The sequence below is a fragment of the Erpetoichthys calabaricus genome, chromosome 3 (assembly GCF_900747795.2).
Source record: "Erpetoichthys calabaricus chromosome 3, fErpCal1.3, whole genome shotgun sequence".
NCBI classification, from domain to species: Eukaryota; Metazoa; Chordata; class Cladistia; order Polypteriformes; family Polypteridae; genus Erpetoichthys; species Erpetoichthys calabaricus.
The window spans coordinates 277,885,004-277,905,291 of record NC_041396.2 but is presented as its reverse complement, the minus strand read 5'-3'; the positions used below and the strand labels follow the sequence as shown (position 1 = coordinate 277,905,291).

Here is a 20,288-nt window from a genome sequence, read left to right as displayed (position 1 = left end):
AGGCCTCAACTTACTTGTAGGAAAGGATGGAATAGAGGAGGCACAGGTAACATTGCTAGCTACGGTTCTGCAGCCTCGCAAAGCATCATGGAGTGCTGAGAAAGAGAGGTTTGCCTAATCCAGCCGCATAATGAATTTTCTGGGAATCATCTAACAAAATCGCAAGTGAACCCAGAAAATTCACCAATCAACACTACCCTTCACCTGTGCCTTCACCTGGCACCCTGGAAGACAAAATGATGTAATATGTAAATAAAAACTAATAATTTAATGTATGAACCTTAACTTTAACTCCAACCTGGTCCTAACCTTAGCCACTTTTCAAAACAAAATAAGACTTCTGAAGTATTTGGGGAGAAATATCGATGGATGAAAGAAAAAAGAAAGCTCTGTATTTGATTTTTACATGTATATAAGTGGCCATTGATTCTTCATACACTTCTGATGTTTCATTTCACATTCTGTAACAAATCATTAATTCCACAGTGTGTTGATCTGCTGTCATCATAGGTGGACTGGGTGACTCCTCACTTTATTTCCATTGTTCCCAGTATAGCCGTATGCGACATATAGTTTTCTTATCAGTTCCTAAAAAATTCCTACTCCATTGTTGGAAGAATGTTAGGCCAGAAGGCCACCTGAGGATTATGTCACCAAGGTTTAGTCTTTGCATTGTGCACCACTTCATTTTGTTGTTGAGCAGGACGGTGGTGCAGTGGTTAGTGCTGTTGCTCCACAATTTCATGTGGACTTTGTGTGTCCTTCCTTGGGCTTTTTTTGGGTTTTTGTCGATACCCCTCTTTTCCTTTCTCATCTTTTGGGGCGAGGAAGGAAAGGGACACCATCAAAGCAAAGGAAACAGGATCGGGAGAATTGCAGAAGTCAAACGTAGCCTAAGATCATTAGCAAGAATTCAAAATCCTAAACCAAACCAAAGGATGAGGTCAAAAACAACAAAGACTTAACTGAGAAAGAGACACAAGCTGAGGCTTTGCGTGTGAAATGTTAAGGTTTTTTGTTAGGTTATCTGCAAACTTGGATGATGCGAAGGTTAGCGTCCCCATCTTTTATATGTAATTATTTGTGGCATCACACAGTGTGCTCACCCAGGCATCACTTTATACCAACCTATAAACAAACCCACAGAAAATGCCAATGTCCATGTAGTTCAAATTGGCATTGTGGGGGGACACAAAAATAATATAGCATCATTTATACATCTGAACACATAAAGATAAATGGCAAACATGTTAGTCACCTTCAAGACAGGCATGGAAAATAAAAAATTAATGCATAAATAAATGCCAGTCTTGAAAGCATCCCAGATAAGTTCAGCCTTGGTTAAGTGCCAACTCCAACACTGCCCTAATCTGAGCGGCTGTATGTCTGTGCCTGAAAGTATCCCATGAAGTACTGGCGCCCCCTGCTGGGTTGGTTCTTACTTTTCTCCTGTCACTGCCCACATGGGCTCACCACCCTGCAGTGCCGTGGATTAAGCCAGCTTGACAAATGGAATTTTTAATTTAAAGTGTATTAAGTTTTTTTTTTTTTATAACTCACAGAACAAAATCCCACCCTACAGAAAATAAAATAAAGTTCCTAGGAAATATATTATGCAAAGGACCCTGAAAATTCATTTTATATTCTCTTTTCACAAATCCAGGAGTTGTTTTCTTCGCAGCCATTAACTGCTTGGACACGCTTCTTTGGAAACAAGGCACATCGGCAGGCTTGAGGTGACCCGTCTTCATCATCTGAATCATTCTGATTGGATAAAAAAGGAAAGATTTTCACAATTAGAACACTGAAGAGTGCAGTCTGTGTTCACCTTTCCTTTGCTTCATCTCAACTCTGCCCAAACTGATTAAATTATTTCCATCCTTTGTCACGCATGCACACTGGAGGATCTCCTTACAGGCTCTATTCGAGGTATGTAGCAATAACCCACTGGGTCGAGAGGGGGCGCTATCGCTAGCAGTGTCATCTCCTTCTTTCTCCACAGTGCAGAGAAACCACCCAGCTGACTCCATCCCTCCATAAAAGCCCCAGCTTCCCGGATGAAGATGTCATTCTTGGCAAGAGCTGCCCACCAGTCGAAGCTCCCGAACAGACTGACTTAACTTACGTCTAGCAAGCCAAAACCTTTTCTTTTGTTTTCAGCCCAGAATCCCATAGGGCAAATACACCAAGGAGTGGTTCTTTTGTTTGACTTACTGAACATTAAATGGGATGACCCGGTTGGCACCCCAAATTTTTCCTTTTGTGTCCTGTCATTCCTGCATCCATCCACACCAACTATTACCTGAACCTTTTTTTCCCATTTCTGGTTGTATTGAACCACGTTCTATCCCGATGGTACTGAGTGCAAAAGAGGCATTAAGCTTAAATGGAAAGCCAGTCCATGCCAGGGCACACTCACACATGCCACCAGCTTTGAGATGACAGTCAACGTAACCTGCACATCTGGGGGGAGTTTGGAAAGAAAGTGGAATATCTGCATGAAACCCTTAAAGGTGAGAGGAAAGCATTCACACTCCATAAAGCCACAGGGAGAACGTGAAAACTGCACACAGACAATGGTAGGGGCACCGAGTTAGAGCCAGGATGGCAGAGCTGTGAAGCAGCAGTGCTAACAAATGGCACCTCTTGAGTCTGACCACTTGGTTACAATTACAAGTTGATAGCTTCTGTAAATGGAATCATGACATTCTGCTCTTATTCTGCCATTAAGAGTCGCAGCTCTCCAGGGAAAAAGAAAATGTGTGCCTTGTTCTAATAACGTTCTTTGTTATTCTTTTTATATATTCTTTATTTTAATAATTACACACAGGTGCACGGGGTATAGAGTTATTTGTTAGCTCCCTCTTAGCTGCACCTGATTTTAATTTGGCTACTGGTTAAGTGAATAAAAAGAAAGCAGATGTCGGAAAAAATCCACGAATCCCAGTAAAAACCCTCTGCAGGCATGGAGACCACCGCAATGGAACCTGGGTCCATGTGCTGTAAGGCAGCAGTCCTAACCACAGTGCCAACATTCCAAACCTGTATAAAGTTTCATTAGTGCCACATTTGTAACAAATTCCTAAACGTTGAAGAGAATGCTGGGGGCCAACAAAGTGGTGCAGTGAATAATACTGCTGCTTTTTGGGGCCAGTGTCCTGCGTTCAAGTCCACTCCTAGTCATCATCCGTCCTCTCTGCAGCCATAATGTGATCAATGTACTCTGCAGCCACCTGGGCTATTGGAAGAGATGTGGACACTCCATCTCCCAGGATGCACCGCATCAATTCATCTGGGAATGTGCAGCATAACAATAATGAGCTACTTTGGCATATTTTTTAGTAGGATGCCCAGTGGTCTTTTGGCCTTGAACAAAAATGGCTGCTTCATCCAGGGGGATGCTACACATTGGTGGTGGCTGAAGTGGCTCCCTACTCTGTTTGTAAAGTGTTTTTGTGTTGGTTAGAAAAACACACTATAAATGGAATGAATTATTGTTATTATTATAATTGCTGACACTGCCTGGCTATGAGCAGGTCACGTCACCTGCCTATGCGCCAATTGGAAAAACAAAAAAAAAATGGCCCCAGTTGTTTCTCTCCAATGTTGTAAGTCACCTTGGATAACGGCGTCAACCAAATCACAGTAATAACAGTCAGGAACTGTTTTGATTTACTGTGTGCTTGAATAAATCTACCTCTTTATATGTGTACATTATGTCATTTAAAGTTGCTGCACACCACAAGTTAGAACTACGTCACCATATTATGGGTTTGAGTAAATGTCTACCAAGAAGAAACTGTGAAAGCTACTAATTACTTTAACTGACTCAGAAATGTTGTCTTTCTTTTATTATCATATCCTCATCAAGAGTGACTCGGCATGCACTATAAAATCCAGTCTCTGCTTTGTGGCACTTCCATGTTTTTCATCCTGGCTTGGCTCTGTTGCCTAATCTGCCCCTTCCATTTCCCCAGTGTTTTTGTACTGCATGTGCACACGATACACCACAGGAAGTGTGTAATGTTTATGTGTTTATTGCCACTGTGTTCTGACATGCGTGTGGCCCTGGCTTATTCAAAGATCTAAGGCTTTGATAAAAAATACAATGCAGCATGATCAGTTTAGTTCTCATTTACTGTCAAGTGTACAAAGTGCAGTAGAGCTCTTATGTGCACCAACACACACCACTCCGGAGTCCATTGCCTGTATGATATATCGACACAGAATATAACAGGTGTCACGCGCATGCGCATGGGGGACGGCTTACAGTCTTGAGTAAGTGTGATTATCTGCTAAACCAGGGGTCCGCACTGATCTTTAATCTTTTCTCTCTTTCCCCATCTGCAGAATGGCGTTGATGTTTGAATATATTCCTAGAGACTAAAGTAATATTTATGTCTGAGATATATTTTTAAACATTGTATGTTGTTCATGCCAACAATAATAAGTCTCTTGAAGTGCTGAGAGAGTGACAGGCTGTGTTATTCCTAAGGTACTTGTGTGGTTTAAAGTGCTAGAGGTTACCCAGCTGTGTGTGTGTCATTCATAGGGCACTGTTGAGTTTCTCTGTGTATGCGTATATCTATGTATGTGTGTGTTCATCTTAAGGTACGACAGTAGACCAACCCGGTAACGAACCTGAGAAGTACACTTACCCCTAGGTTAAGGGTAAGTAGATGGAAATACCACAATAATGCAACTAAATACAGAATTAGCAGTCATAAAACACAAATTTGCAGATCTGTTCAAAAACCCACAGAACACAAAGTAGGGGTCACTTGTGATTTTTTGAAACTTAAAACCTGGCAAAAAAATTCAGTAACATCCAAAAAATAATAAAATGCAGTAATATTGCACAAATTATATAAAATTAATTAAATTAAATATACTTTTTATGTGGGCGGCACGGTGGCGCAGTGGGTAGCGCTGCTGCCTCGCAGTTGGGAGATCTGGGGACCTGGGTTCGCTTCCCGGGTCCTCCCTGCGTGGAGTTTGCATGTTCTCCCCGTGTCTGCGTGGGTTTCCTCCGGACGCTCCGGTTTCCTCCCACATTCCAAAGACATGCAGGTTAGGTGGATTGGCGATTCTAAATTGGCCCTAGTGTGTGCTTGGTGTGTGGGTGTGTTTGTGTGTGTCCTGCGGTGGGTTGGCACCCTGCCCAGGATTGGTTCCTGCCTTGTGCCCTGTGTTGGCTTGGATTGGCTCCAGCAGACCCCCGTGACCCTGTGTTCGGATTCAGCAGGTTGGAAAATGGTTGGATGGATACTTTTTATGTAAAGACAAAATGCTGTTTTAGTTGCTTGTGGCTTGATCGACTTAAAGAAGACATGCGACTTGCTAACGTCGCCCCCTGATGACGCCCTCGATCGAAAGAAGTGGAGATCAATGTGCAGAAAAGTGGACTTTGCTCCAACTCGGGATAAACGCTAAGAAAGAAGAAGATGCTGTTTTTATGGGTCCTCGTCTGTTCAGTTGTGGTTATTGCAACCCAGGAGTCTCCAATTCAGTTCCCAGAGAGCTAACCTGGCTGCAGGTTTTTATTCATACCATTTTTTAAATTGGTAGCCATTTTAGCGCTAATTCAAAAAACACACTTTGTTACCTTAAATTAAATTGTTTGAATTTCAAATTGCTGAGTAGACGCATGTTAACAGTAAGCACTGAGTTGCTCCAGGACAAAAGAACATTGGATGATGTTTTAAGGGAAGTAAAACATACTCGAAAAGTCTGATGTGTCGAAGTGAGTGCACTGTTTAAATATAATTCACCCCAGGCTATGTCCACACTCTTTATGTTTTCATTTGAAAACAGCTTTTCAAACAAATGATTTCCATAAACACTGGGCAATTTCACATTACAAAAAAAGCTTTGTCCACTCAACCAAAAACGCATACAACGCAGTCTTTCACCTGCACTGGACAGGCCCACATCCATGGGAAAATCCTTGAAGGAACGGTAACACCCCAGGCACTTGATTTATCACAAAAATATAGAAATTAGTAAATTATTTAGCTTTTGTTCAAGGATGCAGCATTCAAACTATAGAACACGCAATTTTAGATGTATACAGGTAAGCAACACAGCACAGGTCTTGAAAAGCAACTTATCTGTATCTACTGTTCAAATATGGTTTTCATCTGTGAAAGGTGACCAATCAGGAAATTAGATATTGTAACGAGCCAGATCCAATCAGAGAAAGGCTACATGATAAGCCCAAACCAATCAGAGTGTGATTAGCGTCTGAGCCTACAGGTTTTTCAAAACTCTTCCATTTTCGCACATCCACATTGCAACACTGAGTCGGTGTTTTCAGAAGTATACGACTCTAGAGAGCATTTTAAAAGTCTCCATTTTCAGGGATTAAAAATCTTCGGGGTAGTGTGGACAAAAGATGACGAAAGATGAACACAGAGACTAATGTCTGAATTTAAAAAAAATAAAAATGTAGTAGTGTGGAGGTAGCCTCAGATTCAGTTCCTAGAGGGGCACAGATTTTCACTGCAACCAATTTTATAATTAGACACCAATTCTTACTGTATTTGTTACTTTATTTAAATAAATGGCTTAGCAGTATAACACCTCTTCCAATTTCAGCAGAAATTGACTAATAATTAAGAAAGTGACTGGAACAAAACCTCATGCATCTGTGGCCCTCCAGGATCTGACTTTGGGACTCCTCTTGTAACCCTGTCAGAAATGTTAACCTTTTACAGTCAAGGAAGATATGAGTGACACTTAGGTCTTCAAAGGCCAGTGCAGGCCCACCGGTTAGTAAACGTGACAACTACAATGTTAGCCTTGGGATGTCCTGAACCTGAAGGATGTATTAGTTGGCACTGTGCCCTGTCACCTCTACAATGACATGAGTGATGAGCTGGCAGGGCTGGAGGATTGGAAGGATCAAGAAGTTTTGTTTTTTCCAGTCTAAGATGAACGCTAAGATGACATTACTTTATACAGGAAGCATATTGTATCACTTCCAGATGTTACTTGAATATCAATCATTCAAGAAAGAGGCAGGGGTCTCCAATATCAGCGGCTTCAGAACAGACTGTGCACAGATGTTGATAAATGTCCCAGTTTGAGGAATACAGACCGTGGGATCAGTTAGTACAGTGGCAATCTGTAAACCTTGGGTGACTGGACTGCTTGGATTGGAAAAATCAGACTCGAAAAAGATGTTAAGGGGACTCACCAAAAAGGCCAAGGTCAAAGTTGAAAGATAAAAACTCAAAACATGATCTAAAAGTGTTGTCAGAAATAGTACTAAATAATAAAGCCAAGAGACACTAAAATACCACTAAACACCACAAAAAAACTCTTTGTGGCTATCCAGAAATGTGGACAATAAGAGTTGTGTGACGCTAGCCATTTATACCGCATGTCACAACCTCTGAATCATCCGCAAAACAACACAACCCAAAATCCCGGCACCCCTAAGGGAACCAACAGAAAATGACCCTAAATTACAAATCTAATTACAGAATTCATGTATTTTGAAACCTTTAAAGCAGAGATTCTTAAACTGTGGCCCAAGACCCAAAATGGATCGCAGGCTGCCAGTGGTGGGTCGCGAGTCATTGTTGTATTTAATGTGAATGGGTCGAATATGGTGTCCTAATTGGGTGTTGCTACAGGTTGATGAAGCAATCGACAATTCTGAAGATCATCAAAGAATGGTTCTGGAAGACACTAAGAAAGGCAAGATTGGGTCACAACAAAAAAAAAAAAAAAGTTTAAGAAAGCCTACACTAAATAGTGTATGGAATAATGAAGAGGAAAGTTTTAAAAAGCTCATATTCCTGACTGACACCCTTTTTCCTTTTCATCCAGCCCCATTTTCAGTTGTTGGCAATGGCGCACACACACACACATGCTGGTAACTTGTTTTACTCCTCAATGGTACTGTATGTCCAATGTCTAATTTTTTTCAGGGTTTAAGCAAACCATTAGCGGTTATCTGTACTTGTTCTCTGCGTTGTCTTTACTCAAGTAAAAAAATCTAAAAATTCTACCAATTGTAAATGCCACACTTGACCAGAGAGGGGGACGGTTCCTTACCCGGACAGGAGGCTCTGAGCAGACAGATGGCCCTCCCAGCTAAGAGGAAAGAAGGAGCCAGACCCAGAAGTGATTGCCAGAAGAGATAAACAGACAGCCCACTGGAAGTGGGAGATATTGCTGGGGACTTTTTATTCTCACAGAACAGGAGATGGCAGCAGCCCTCCGTATCGGCATCCACTGGGGAACCAGCAGGGAATGCTGGGAGACGTGGTCCAGCAATACAGCCCTGCTGGGGACCATGGGTGCCACAAGGGGTGTTGTCAGGAGATGCGCTCTCTAAAATGGGATTTCCGTATAACCCAGAAGTACTTCTTTCGGGCAGTGGCCCTGGCACTGGAAGTACTCCTGGGTCCTTAATAAAAGGGACCGCACTCCCTTGTTCAGGTGAGTCGGAGCTGGGAGGATGTACAGCAACACTCAACTGGAGGAGGGCAGTGCGGTGGTGAGAGAGAGTACTGTTGAATGAATTCGGTTAATAGACCATCCTTTATCTGAACCCAGGACTCTTTGTGTGTTCGTGTTGGGGTTTGGGACAGGCTGATGCCCCAGTTTCTATTACACAATGTAGAATTTTGCTTTTAAACGTAGGGCTGGTTCTGAGTATTGATATAGAAACATGGTAAACAAAAGTTTAGTCACCAACAGATTATTTATTATCTTTACTCAGAATAAAAATACTACACTTGATGATAGGACACAAGTGCTGCAATTCCTATTAACTACTTAACTTTGTTATTCTTTGTTCAAAGTTCAGACGACAGACTCGCCCAATTCTTGTTCTTATATGAGAGCTGTGGTGAAGTCACCTGACAACACAAATCAACTCAGCAGTACTAGCCGCTTGCCAAGCAATGACCATGACAAAAACCAAAGGATGCCACAGGACATAACCATCCATAAACCAGCTATAAAGAAACACTACATTAAGTTAACTATAAAATAACCAAATTAAAGAAAACATCAAAAATAGCATAAACAGATTAAAAACATGCATACCTACTGATATGACTGAACGATTCTCTAGATTAAATTAACAGGAATGTCGATTACTTGTGTGTTTATGAAACTGGACAGCAAAATCACCAACACATTAAACAATGGTAAAATCAGTTTAGCAGGCAAGAGTTAAGCTTTTGGTTATTAAACTTGATTGGGCTTATTAATATAGGACAGATTGGCATTATATATTTTGCCAGGCTGGAAACTAAACCTGCCTTAGTGAATCACTGACAGACACTCTTACTGCCAGCTAAAAGTCTCAGTTTTCCTGAATGGGCTTCCCTTTGGAATGCAGCGTCTACAGCCTTGTCTGATAATGTGATCAATAACAAACCATGTAACAGCCAAGGACATCTCTGTCAAATGTGCAAACTGGACACTCAAGTTCAGAACTAATGACCATAAATCAATGATGAGCAACATTTATGGGCAGAGCTTTGCACCAGTGGTCAACCAAGAGGATGGGCTTATGTGCCCTAAAGAAGTCAATGACACAGTGTCTATTCCTCCCTATAAAACCCTTGTAACATCCTAACTGATTGCTGTCTTCTCTCACCACACTACATCTCAACCTGGCCCATTAACTTTGGCTGCCCATAGCTGATACGGTGTAGCCACAAAAGACTGAAGCCATCTCTTTACTGCAGAGAGTAACTATGCTGGACTGGAATGGTGGAATACTCATCTGTATTGGAGTTTGCACAAGGTCACCATTATCCCATCCTTGCTAAAGGAATAGCAAGTGCACAAGCTACAGAAAGGGACTATATGTGTTCAGAAGATGTCATTTTGCTAGAAACCAAGACTGCTGTGTGAAACACTCGAAGAGAAACTGCACTACCACCAGCACACATAAAGCGCAGCCAAAGACAAAGAAGGAGACCACCTGAACAAAGAAAAGAAAGTGCACTGAAAAATCCTTCCATGTGTCTGGAGGAAGCTGACCAGTATGTGATGGGGGTGGTGAGCCAGCGTAAACCATGAGAAGCTTAATAATTAGCTAAAGAACAGATGAATTGAAAAATCAGAATTCATAAGTTATGTGCCTTTTTCTATAAGAGCGAGAGCTTTAAGGCAAGAGATGGAATACATAAGTTACATGCAAAGGATATACAACAAAGTCCTAAATATGACTGTTTTGATATACTCATCATTGCTGTGTCCCAAAGATTATGGCGCCCTGAAATAGGGGGACCATGTAGAAAACATGTTGTAATTTCTACAGGATGTGACCGAAATGTCTTCAAATACCCTGAAATTAAAATCTGCAATGTGGACTTTAATCAGTCTGAATTGTTTGATTTGCAATTTTAAACTGTGGCACAGAGAAGGGGAAATCAAGGAAAAATATTTTTGTACCAAACATTATGAAGGGCACTCACTGGATGAGCCTTATGGAAGTCTATGGGAGAGAAAAAGTCCAACTAATCTTGTAATTTTATAATAATTCATTACATTTATATAGCACTTTTCACAGTACTCAAAGCGCTATCCACACAGGGAAGCGAACCCACAATCTTCCACAGTCTCCTTACTGCAAAGCAGCAGCACTACCACTGCGCCACCTGTGAGGATTTTATGTTTTGTGTTGTCTGTTAGCATCTTTTGTCTATCTTATATATAAAGCAGACTGTAACAATCTTGTGAATACAGCAACACAGTCCACAATATAAGAATATAAATACAATAAAGAGTTTTATTTCCACAAAGCACCTTCAATGAACACCTCTCCAACAATTTGCCACAATCTTATATACTGTATAAAGCAGACTGTAACAATCTTACGGTCTTCTATGTATGTTATCATCCAGCTAATGCTCGGAACATTTCTGGTATGCTCCATAAAAGCAACCGACAGTTTTATCATGAAAAATCCGTAGTATTATTTGTTTGACATTTAATATTTGTTTTTGTTAACTATATTTTCATCTTGCATTATTCTTATTGTAACAATGTTGTAGTGGTAATAGAATTAAATCAACCTAATAATAATATTAATTTAATTGACTTTTTTTTGTCAAAAATTCTGTGTGTAAAAACGTATTACTACACTACAAAACAAAAATGATTCTGTCAAGTTGTGTTTTTTTTAATTAATTTTTCTCAAACTATTTACAAATAAACTTTATTTTCATGTATAGTAACAATGCAGAAATGCTTTGCTACTCTACTTGATTATGCTTAGACAATATTTATAGTTTCAGTGTAAAATGTTCTGTCTACTTTTAGTTCACAGTATTTTCAAACAAAAATTTCCTCCAATATATTTTTTACACGCATTTGTTACAACAATTTTAAAATCTGCTATGCAAATACGCACAATTTTGTACTCGGTCAATTATCTAAAATACAGGTTTTCCCCACTTTTCAAATGTGTCCCACTGGCTTGAACACCTGATTATCTCCACTGTCACAGTCTAAGCACACCTCACTGCAGCCCGCAGCACAGGGCGGGGCCGGACTGCATATTGGGGGTGGGACTGGATGTTGGTGACGTGTCACTTATTTCCATGGCTCATATCCACATGTCTACCTGATAAACTGAGCAGGGTGAGGTGCAATGGTGTGCTTTTGTTGCTCACATGTCTTTTCACATTATCTTGGGCATCACTGGAAAAGTCCAAGGAAAATTGAAAGCCATTTCTTTGAATGTGAAACTAGAAGTGGTAAAGTCTGGGTAAACCATTTAATCAAAAATCAATAATGACGAGCAGTGTCTTGTTAGGGTTTGTTTTAAAGACTAAGCTTAATATTAAACTAAATCTGCCAATGGTCATGTAGTTTGATGTTATTTGAACAAAACTGGGGGTCATTTCTGATACCAGGGAACAACACTTAAAAATGTTTTCCTTTTAAATGAATTGTAATTGGATGTTGGCATTATGAAAACTCACATTACTAAAGGGAATTCTGGAATGAATTGTCTCTTTCCTAAAGGGGGGAAGCCTGGACGCCTCTCCAGTTAACGCTCTCCCAACTGAATTAAGATACAGTTGCTGACCTGGCCGCTCGCACTGAACGTTGCTGCATCAAGCTTTATACTTTTGGGATTACACTGCGACTGACACACAGAAAATGGCAGTCTGAATTATTTCAAGTGTGTAAGAACTTCTGTGACTATATTTTAAATGGAAGAGATCCTGTATATACTTGTGATTGCAATACTTAAGTACACTTAATATCAGATACTTTAAAACTGCTGCTTAAGTAGTTTGCTCATGGAGCAAACAGTATCTCTATCTTTACTCAACTACAGCTATTGGGCTCTTTATACAACACTGGACCTGAACCTCTCAAACCAATCGAGTCCACCATGAACTCTAAATTATAGCAGAGCATCCTGCAGGAGAATGTGTCATCTTTCCAACAATAACGCCTGGCTGACATTAGGCCAGGCAACAGTGCAGAGATATCAAGCATACCATAAAATCTGGTTAAAACAGAAAAGAATGTGGATTTATAATGGTCAAATCACAGCCCAGACTCATCAAGGTTGTGTTAAATTGATTTTTTTAGATTAGATTAAATTAGACTAGAATAGATCTTTATTGTCACATACATAGTATCACCAAAGTAAAACTCTTGTGTCACAGGAACAGGGAAGTATGTACAGGCAACGAAACAAAAAGATTATGTATAAACAAACAAACAAATAAATAAATAGCAGAACACTGGTCTAATGTATTGTGATGTGTGCGTCGCTGCCTTGCACCCAAAGGATGTGGCTCGGTCTGAGGATTTCAGGAAATCAGCTTTATTCTACTTGAAAGAGGAACAGCAACATTATTTATTGCAGTGGGAACTACCACTCTACTACACACAGACACAGCAAACAGGCAGGGCTGGGGCCAGGTCAGTGGCCAAGTTAGAGTGTTCTCCACATTACCTATCGGTCAAAAGTGTGCAAGTAGGTGATGAGCTTCCGGTTGCCTCTGTGGCACTGTGAACATGCAGTTATCTCGGCAATGGACAAGCAGCCATCGCATTTCACGGCGTCCGTTGTGGATGGTCTCAAAACAGAATTGTACAGACATACAGATTGCACAGTTTAATAGCACCTAACATACAGCAGAATTTGACATAAACAAGCAGGTGGGTACAGTAGAGTACAGGGCAGGTAAAATCAAGCTGCTGATCAGGCATTCAGTAACCTTATGGCTGAGGTAAGAAGCTGTCTCTGAGGCAGGTGGGGCATATACATAGGTTCTGGTGCAGTTTAGCAGAGGGCAGAAGTCAAAACAGAGGATGAGCTCATCATCCAGCAGAAATGCTTGATCAGAGATGATGGATTCAGCCCTCTTCAGACATTGGTTGGAGGAGAAAGTCAACTCCAATGATTTTAGAAGCTGTACACACAGTCCTTTGGTGGAGCTTGTGATTCTGGCAAGTCAGGTTACCAAACCAAACCATGATGCGTCTGGTCAGGATGCTCTCAATGGTGCATTGCTAGAAGTTGGCCAAAGCTCTTTAACCTCCTCAGGCAAAAACAGCCTTTACTAGGCCTTTTAGGAGAACTGTTAATAAACAAATGGCCTTAATCATCAATCAATGAAGTGAAAGAGTATTACAGTGAGGAGGAGGATGAGTATTGGGATCAAATTCATGTATTGTTATGCCAGAAACTACTCTGATAGGAAATGATTATTTCAAGCAGCCTAAGGTGATTCTATCAACTATTAAATTATGGTGCGCTTTTACTTTTTTTCCATATTGCTTCTGCGTATTGCATTTTTTTTTCTTTTTTGGTAAAAAATGTAAAGCCTGTTCTGTCTTCGTTAGGACATGATTGGATATGACATGATACAAGCATTGAATAGGAGGTGGGGGTATCTTGGAAAAGTGGAGTCTCAGAAAGAAAACACATACAGTTACAGAGAAAAACATGTAAACTTCAGTCCAGAGCCTAACTGACTGCCAGAAGACAGCATAGCTAATGCTGTGCCACAAAACCATCTGCCATAAAATCGTAGCCTCCTAAGCATTTCATTTACCCCAGAAAAATCAGCCAAAAAGTTGAATTTTTTTCAACAAGAAAAAATGTTATTACATGTCACAGAAGCATTCAAATATCAAAGCTTCAGCATAAATACAGTAGGAAATGTCTGTCGAGTGCCCACTAGTGTACTGATGCAGATTTGGTACATATCCTTCGTGTGACATGTTTGGAGAAAGTCACCAATGCACAGCCTGACATCACAATCTATACTGTACAGCAGAAATATCTTTCTTTGTGCACTTTTCTTAAAATATTGTTTTCTGTTGCTTGCACATGAGAGCCTGAACTCCATGTGTTACTGTAGGCTACCACAGTACAAGGCTTACTGACTTCCACATTTCTCCTTACATAAACATTAGCTGTTGCTGCATGGTGAGCGGTGCTTAGGGGGCTGACATCTTTTCTGACCTGCCAAGTGATCACAGCTCTTTTGTATTTTTGCCACGTAGATACTGCACCCCACTACAGCATTACTGAGGAAAGTCACCCGGCATATCACGGCAGTTCAGTTGTATAGTATCAGTTTTACTATCCATGTCAAGGTCTTATGACCAGTTCATACTGTCATTACTATCGCTTGATTCAACTAATGGTTCAGTTTCAGTTTGTTCTAAAACTGGCTTTACAGCTTTTCGTTTCCACACTATTGTTATGTTTTGGCTCTGCCCCACTCATGAAAACTGATGAGTTACCATAAAGTGGCAAAACATAGAAATGTTCATAATTGTTTGCAGTATTATGTTATTTTAACCACTAGATGGATAACAGTTTACATCAAATCATAACAGTATAAACCAACAGACTATTTACACAAAATTACAAACCCGACAGATGCTCGGGGTTAATCATCTTTACATGTAATTTCAGACCCAACAGATGTTCAGGGTTAACTGTAGTTATACAGAATTTCAACCCCAAGAGACATTCAGCATTAACCGTCTGCATTGAATTCTGAACCGGAGAAATGCTTGAGGTTAACACCACAGAGGTTAAGTTACTATTTTTCTATTATTTTAAATTTCCTTATTTGCTTGGTCATTTAAGGATTTTTATTTTATTTAAAGTGAAAACACACTTCTTAAGGCTCTACAAACATGCAAACACATTTACCTTTCTAAAGTCTACACCTCGACAAGATCGTCCAGTTATATAAATAGAATGAAAGAAAATGTGACTTGGATTCCTAGTCTAGTGAATTTATGACAGCAACAAGTGTGACACTGAGATCACACACTGTGTCAAAGTAAAGGCACCCATCACCCATGTAGATGCATACAATATCTTTTTTTATCAAAAAATAAGCAAATAAAACTTGCTGCAGAATAATCCTCTGCATCTAAAGATACATCACCTCCATGGGCCAACCTGAGTAGTCTTCATGTAGGACTGCAGATTTTTCAGTTCCAAAAGACTTCATGGTCCAGAAGTTCTTGGAGGCTGCCTTTGACATTAAGAAGTCCTGCAAACATTTAAGAGACAAAGGAGGTCATCTTGGTGCCTAAAATGAAGATGGTACACATCCTTACACATGGGACTTAGGTGAGAATCTTTGCTTGATTTCTCCATTCTGGAAGCAGGCACACCTTAAATGCAATGGCAGGCATTGCAGTCTTATAAACCCCAAACACTCACACACAAACACTGCCAGGCAGTGCCTTTTCAGGTCTATAGAGTCACCACCATGGGAAAGCTCATCAAGTTCTTTACTGAATGTAGTCTCACAGCACAAGAACACATCTACTTTAAGATTAGACAAAGAAGGGGACATGATGGAAGTGTTTAAAATACTGAAAGGAATTAGTACAGTAGACTTCAGCTGTTACTTTAAAATCAAATCTGCAACCAGTGCACAGGGACATGGCTGGAAACTTGTTAAGGGTAGATTCTTCACACTAAGAACAATAGACACTTGGAATACATGACTGAGTAGTGTGGTGGAGAGCAGAACTTTAAAGACCTTCAAATCTCAACTTGATATTATTTTGAAGAACCTAGCTGAATAAGATGGACGAGCTAGTTGGGCTGAATGGCAAAATTTTTGTAATGTGCTTAATTTCTAATATTGCATTAAGGCTAATAAACCAGCATCTTTCAAGGAGAACATCATTGTACCAAAAGGAAGCACTTAATGTAATTTTTATTGAGAATGCTAGGGGGCTTTGCCACCTGCATGCTTCGCGCACCCAAAACGTCTCCTCCGCTCACGTTGTGAAGAGAGGGGCTGAATGCAGCACACTTCTGTCATATCACCTATGTCCATATATTCGATCTCGTTTTGCTTTTACCTTTTCGTCAATATCGCATTGAATTTTGATTCCGTGTTTGGAATTACATTGTAACAATGCAATGTATAACTGCCCGTTTGTGAATATCATTTCTTTCTCTCTACAAGAAATGTGTCTGACATAACCACACAAGACTTTTCCTGATCTCTTTGCATAAGCTCTTGTCTCGCGGGGCTTCCGGTCCCGGGTGTGGTTACATCGCTTGGCACAAAGACTCGTCTCGTGGGACTTGAAAGTGTCTCTGAGACAATCATGTCTCATCTCCTTCCAAGATTTTTTTTTATAATAGAGAGATGAGTGCACCCTTTTATTTAGACCAGTGGCTCTCATCATTCAGTCCTCAGCACCCCGTGTGGCTGCAGGGTTTTTGTCCCAACTCACTTCTTCTCTAAATTGGACTCCTATTTTAATTAAGCAAGCTGTTAATTCCCAGTTTTTTACAACCATAAGGAAATTACAAACTGGATATGCTATGTTTTTTACTGTATGAAGCAGAAATGTATATGTATACCTCAACTTGGTGAAACAATGTTGTTTTATTAAAATTTTATTGTTTATTATTCCTTCAACATTGATGTGGTTGTTTTATTTTAATTTTTGTTTTTATTTGATTACTTTTATCATGTTCTATATATTCTTCTTATTTGTACAGTGTATTGGGACCATGCTACATGGCGATTCTGCACTTTAAATAAAGTTGATTGATGGATTTGTGAGACGAGTAAGAATTTATTCTTTTCCTTTAAAATACTGTATATTTTTGAATTTTAGAATGTTTTGATTATTTAGCCAATTCTTTCCTAATAATGACACAAGTAGGTAACACAAAGTAGCTGCTCCTCTCGGGTCATTCATGCTGGTGTCTGCTCTGCTCAACATCAGTTGTCAATATTCAAATAAAATTAAGAAAACAAACGCTACAGAAAAATTGAATTAAAATAAAAAAAAAAAACAAAGTAAGCAACTGCGCTTTTTGAAATGCAAAATAAAAGGAAAACAGAGGTCAGCTCATTAAACAATGAGATCAATTAAAGGTAATAATGACAACAATGAATAAAAACCTGCAGCCATGGGAGACCCCCGGGGACTGAACGTTGAGAAACTCTGATTTAGAGCAGAGGCTCTTAACTGGGTGGCCCGAGCAAACTTCCAGGGGAGCAGCATGATAACTGAAAATAATTATAAAAGAGCAGCAAAATACTAAAAATGAATCTGCACCAGGTGTCAAACTTAAGTTTACTGCCCAGATTCAGCCCGAGATCTTTTTCAAGTAGTCTGCTTCATCAATATTTAAAACATGCCACATAGAGCCTACATTGACTGTTATTTTTCTCCAAGACCCCCTTTAATGTTCATTTCACATAGATTATATCTGTGTATGGTTTAACTGGATTGCACCTGTGTCCACATCATATCTGGGTAGAGAGCGGATGGACTCCCCGCATGTGCATACCAGTTCCGGGTTTGACACTTACTCGTATTTACTTGTGCAACATACATTCACAGCAGCTACTAACCTGTACTTAAAATGTGACCGGGTGACTCGTATTGACCCAACAAGAAAAGGTGACATGTCATCTTGCCATAAGAGATGCAAGTGTTTTAGTATGATGGCAAAGATTTAACAGTCGCAGGACAGAAAATGTAGTTTGATTTCAAATCCCCTGCTGTTGCCACCGCTTTTACCTTTTAAAGTTGCACAGGTGTCAGGACTGCCCACCTGACTGCTGTCACTGACCCACAGGATGCTTTTGTCCTTTCTGCTGACTTGTTGTATGTGGAGAGAAAACACATCTGAATGTCTGTCTGGCTATCACTGATAGAAATGCTCCAGAGCTGAATCCAGAAGACAACCAAGTAGCTTTTGCAATTATGAGGAAAATGTCTGCAGTGTGGAAATTTGCATTATAAAAATTCTTTTGATTTTTTAAATTTTCACAAATACTGTCATGCTAGAGGGTCACCTTGCTGGCTCAGATCAGGTGGGTGATACCACTCCGGGACGAGTGGGAGTGCTGTCACTAACAGTCTTGCCTCTTCCCTCAGGCAGCTCTGAGAAGACACCCCATGAGGGCAAGTAACAACAGCCCCTTCGCTCTGAGATGCCCCACCCCTTCCTGTCCCAACCAGATCAAGGCAGCCGTACCCAGAAGGAGGCAGCTCAGTCTTGACCCAAGCCTGCTACAGGACGGACCCCAAGATACTACTGAACCTGCCGAAAAGCTTCTTGTTCTAATTTTGTTTATCTGAAGTTCATTTTGTGAACTTTTTTTGTTTTAGTGTGCAATTAAACTGGTGGCCGGGTTGGCACCCCAACTGTTGTGGGACTATGCCAGTCTCTCGTGTACCACAATACTTAATTGTTAAATAAGTAATACTTGAGCAGAGTAAGCAGTGAGCAGCTTTTGTCCTTATTAAGATATCTGCAGTAACAAATTCAATATGTTGGTAATTACTGTTTATTATTTATCTATAAAAATGTCAACTTGTTTTATGCTATGATTAAGATACTAGTACTAGTAAATAATACTTTTTAATAAAAAACATATAAGCTGCTTTAAAAACACACAATTAATTGTACATTATGCTTTGAAAACAGGCTCTGTAATAGCATATATGCTTTTGCTAATAAATGTAAGTTTATAAACAAGCACATTTGTCAAGACTGTAGCAAATGTTCAGTATGGCCTATGTAGGGAGACTGTCACTTATTTCCGTGGTACACTACAGGACTTTGGAAAAAATAAAGATGGAAAACAACTGATTTAGAAGAACATAGAAACACGAGAAATCAGGCACTGCAAATTGGTATGTGGCTTCTATGAAATGCTGTAGCTTAATACATGCCTGAGGTGACATGTTGCATGCTGGTCAGACATGCAGGTAAACATTTTACTGAATTCTGTGAATGTGACGATGTGACTATTATTATTACGTATTTATTTGTGTATTTAGGAACCTCGTATCCATGGCAACTTACAAAACAAGTTATAATACATACAAGAATGAGCATTTTACCGTGCATTAGTTATCTGTGCAATTGAAATACAGCCTGAATAATCAGCTTGTGAGCAAGAGATTGGGATTAATATCTTGAATGTTGTGATTCTTTTAGTAAGCTAAAAATGACGTATCTGCAGTACATTTTCAAATCTGAAAAATACAATTCAAGGGGTGCTAGAGCATATCTGCTGTGCCCTGGGCACAAGTCAGAAACCATTCTGCCAGGACACTGGTCCATCAAAGAGTATTTAGAAATGATGGTAATAATTAGTATGACTGCAAAGAAATGGTCCTGATAAAAGAACAGGTGGCATTTATTAAAGAGTGCCCATGTGGCATAAAAACAGGAACTTTAAGGCTGAATATGAGTTTATATCTCACTGGGCTCCAAGTTTATGAACAAATGGGAAGAAGATAAGGCCAGCTATAGCAATGCAAGGTCCTTCACTGATGGTCCACTCCAGCAGGTTCTAAGAAGGACTTTACAAATGTAGGAAATGACCTTTAGGCAGATTTCAGGTCTTGATGCTGAAGGTCACCTTCCAAGAAGCAGGAGATCCTTAAGGCTGGATGGTGGACCTGAGTGTATGCAATATGGAGGTAGGACCGCAAAAGGCAACTGCAATATTTAGAGAGGCACACTGGTAAGGAATAAAGCCTCATTGGTGCAGCATCCTGAAACTGTATTCCACACCGGGTCACTGTCAGTGTGGAGTTTCTATGATCTATCCATGTCTGTGTGTGTTTTGTCATCTGGGTGCTCCAGCATTACTCCCACATCCTAGAAATGCGCAGGTTAGGTTAAGCATCAAATTTAAATTGATAGGCCCTGTGGTTGATTGGTATTCTGTCCAGGACTGGTTCCTGTTTACAACTGGTGTGGCCAGGAAAGCCTCTAAATGTCCTCAGAGGTGACACTGGATGTTGGCTGTTGCCCA

General features: G+C 40.1%; 1 protein-coding gene across 1 annotated transcript in view; it reads right to left on the bottom strand.

Moving 5' to 3' along the window:
* Window positions 1-729: 729 nt before the first annotated feature.
* The window catches only part of LOC114647614 (uncharacterized), a 53,257-nt gene continuing 33,698 nt past the window's right edge, over window positions 730-20,288 (bottom strand). Inside the window, exons 5-6 of the mRNA XM_028796223.2 lie at window positions 15,414-15,521; window positions 730-1,764 (exon numbers count right to left, since the gene is read on the bottom strand). Coding sequence (XP_028652056.2) covers window positions 1,639-1,764; window positions 15,414-15,521 — 234 coding nt within the window. The 3' untranslated portion in view covers window positions 730-1,638. The remainder of the gene's footprint in view (window positions 1,765-15,413; window positions 15,522-20,288) is intronic.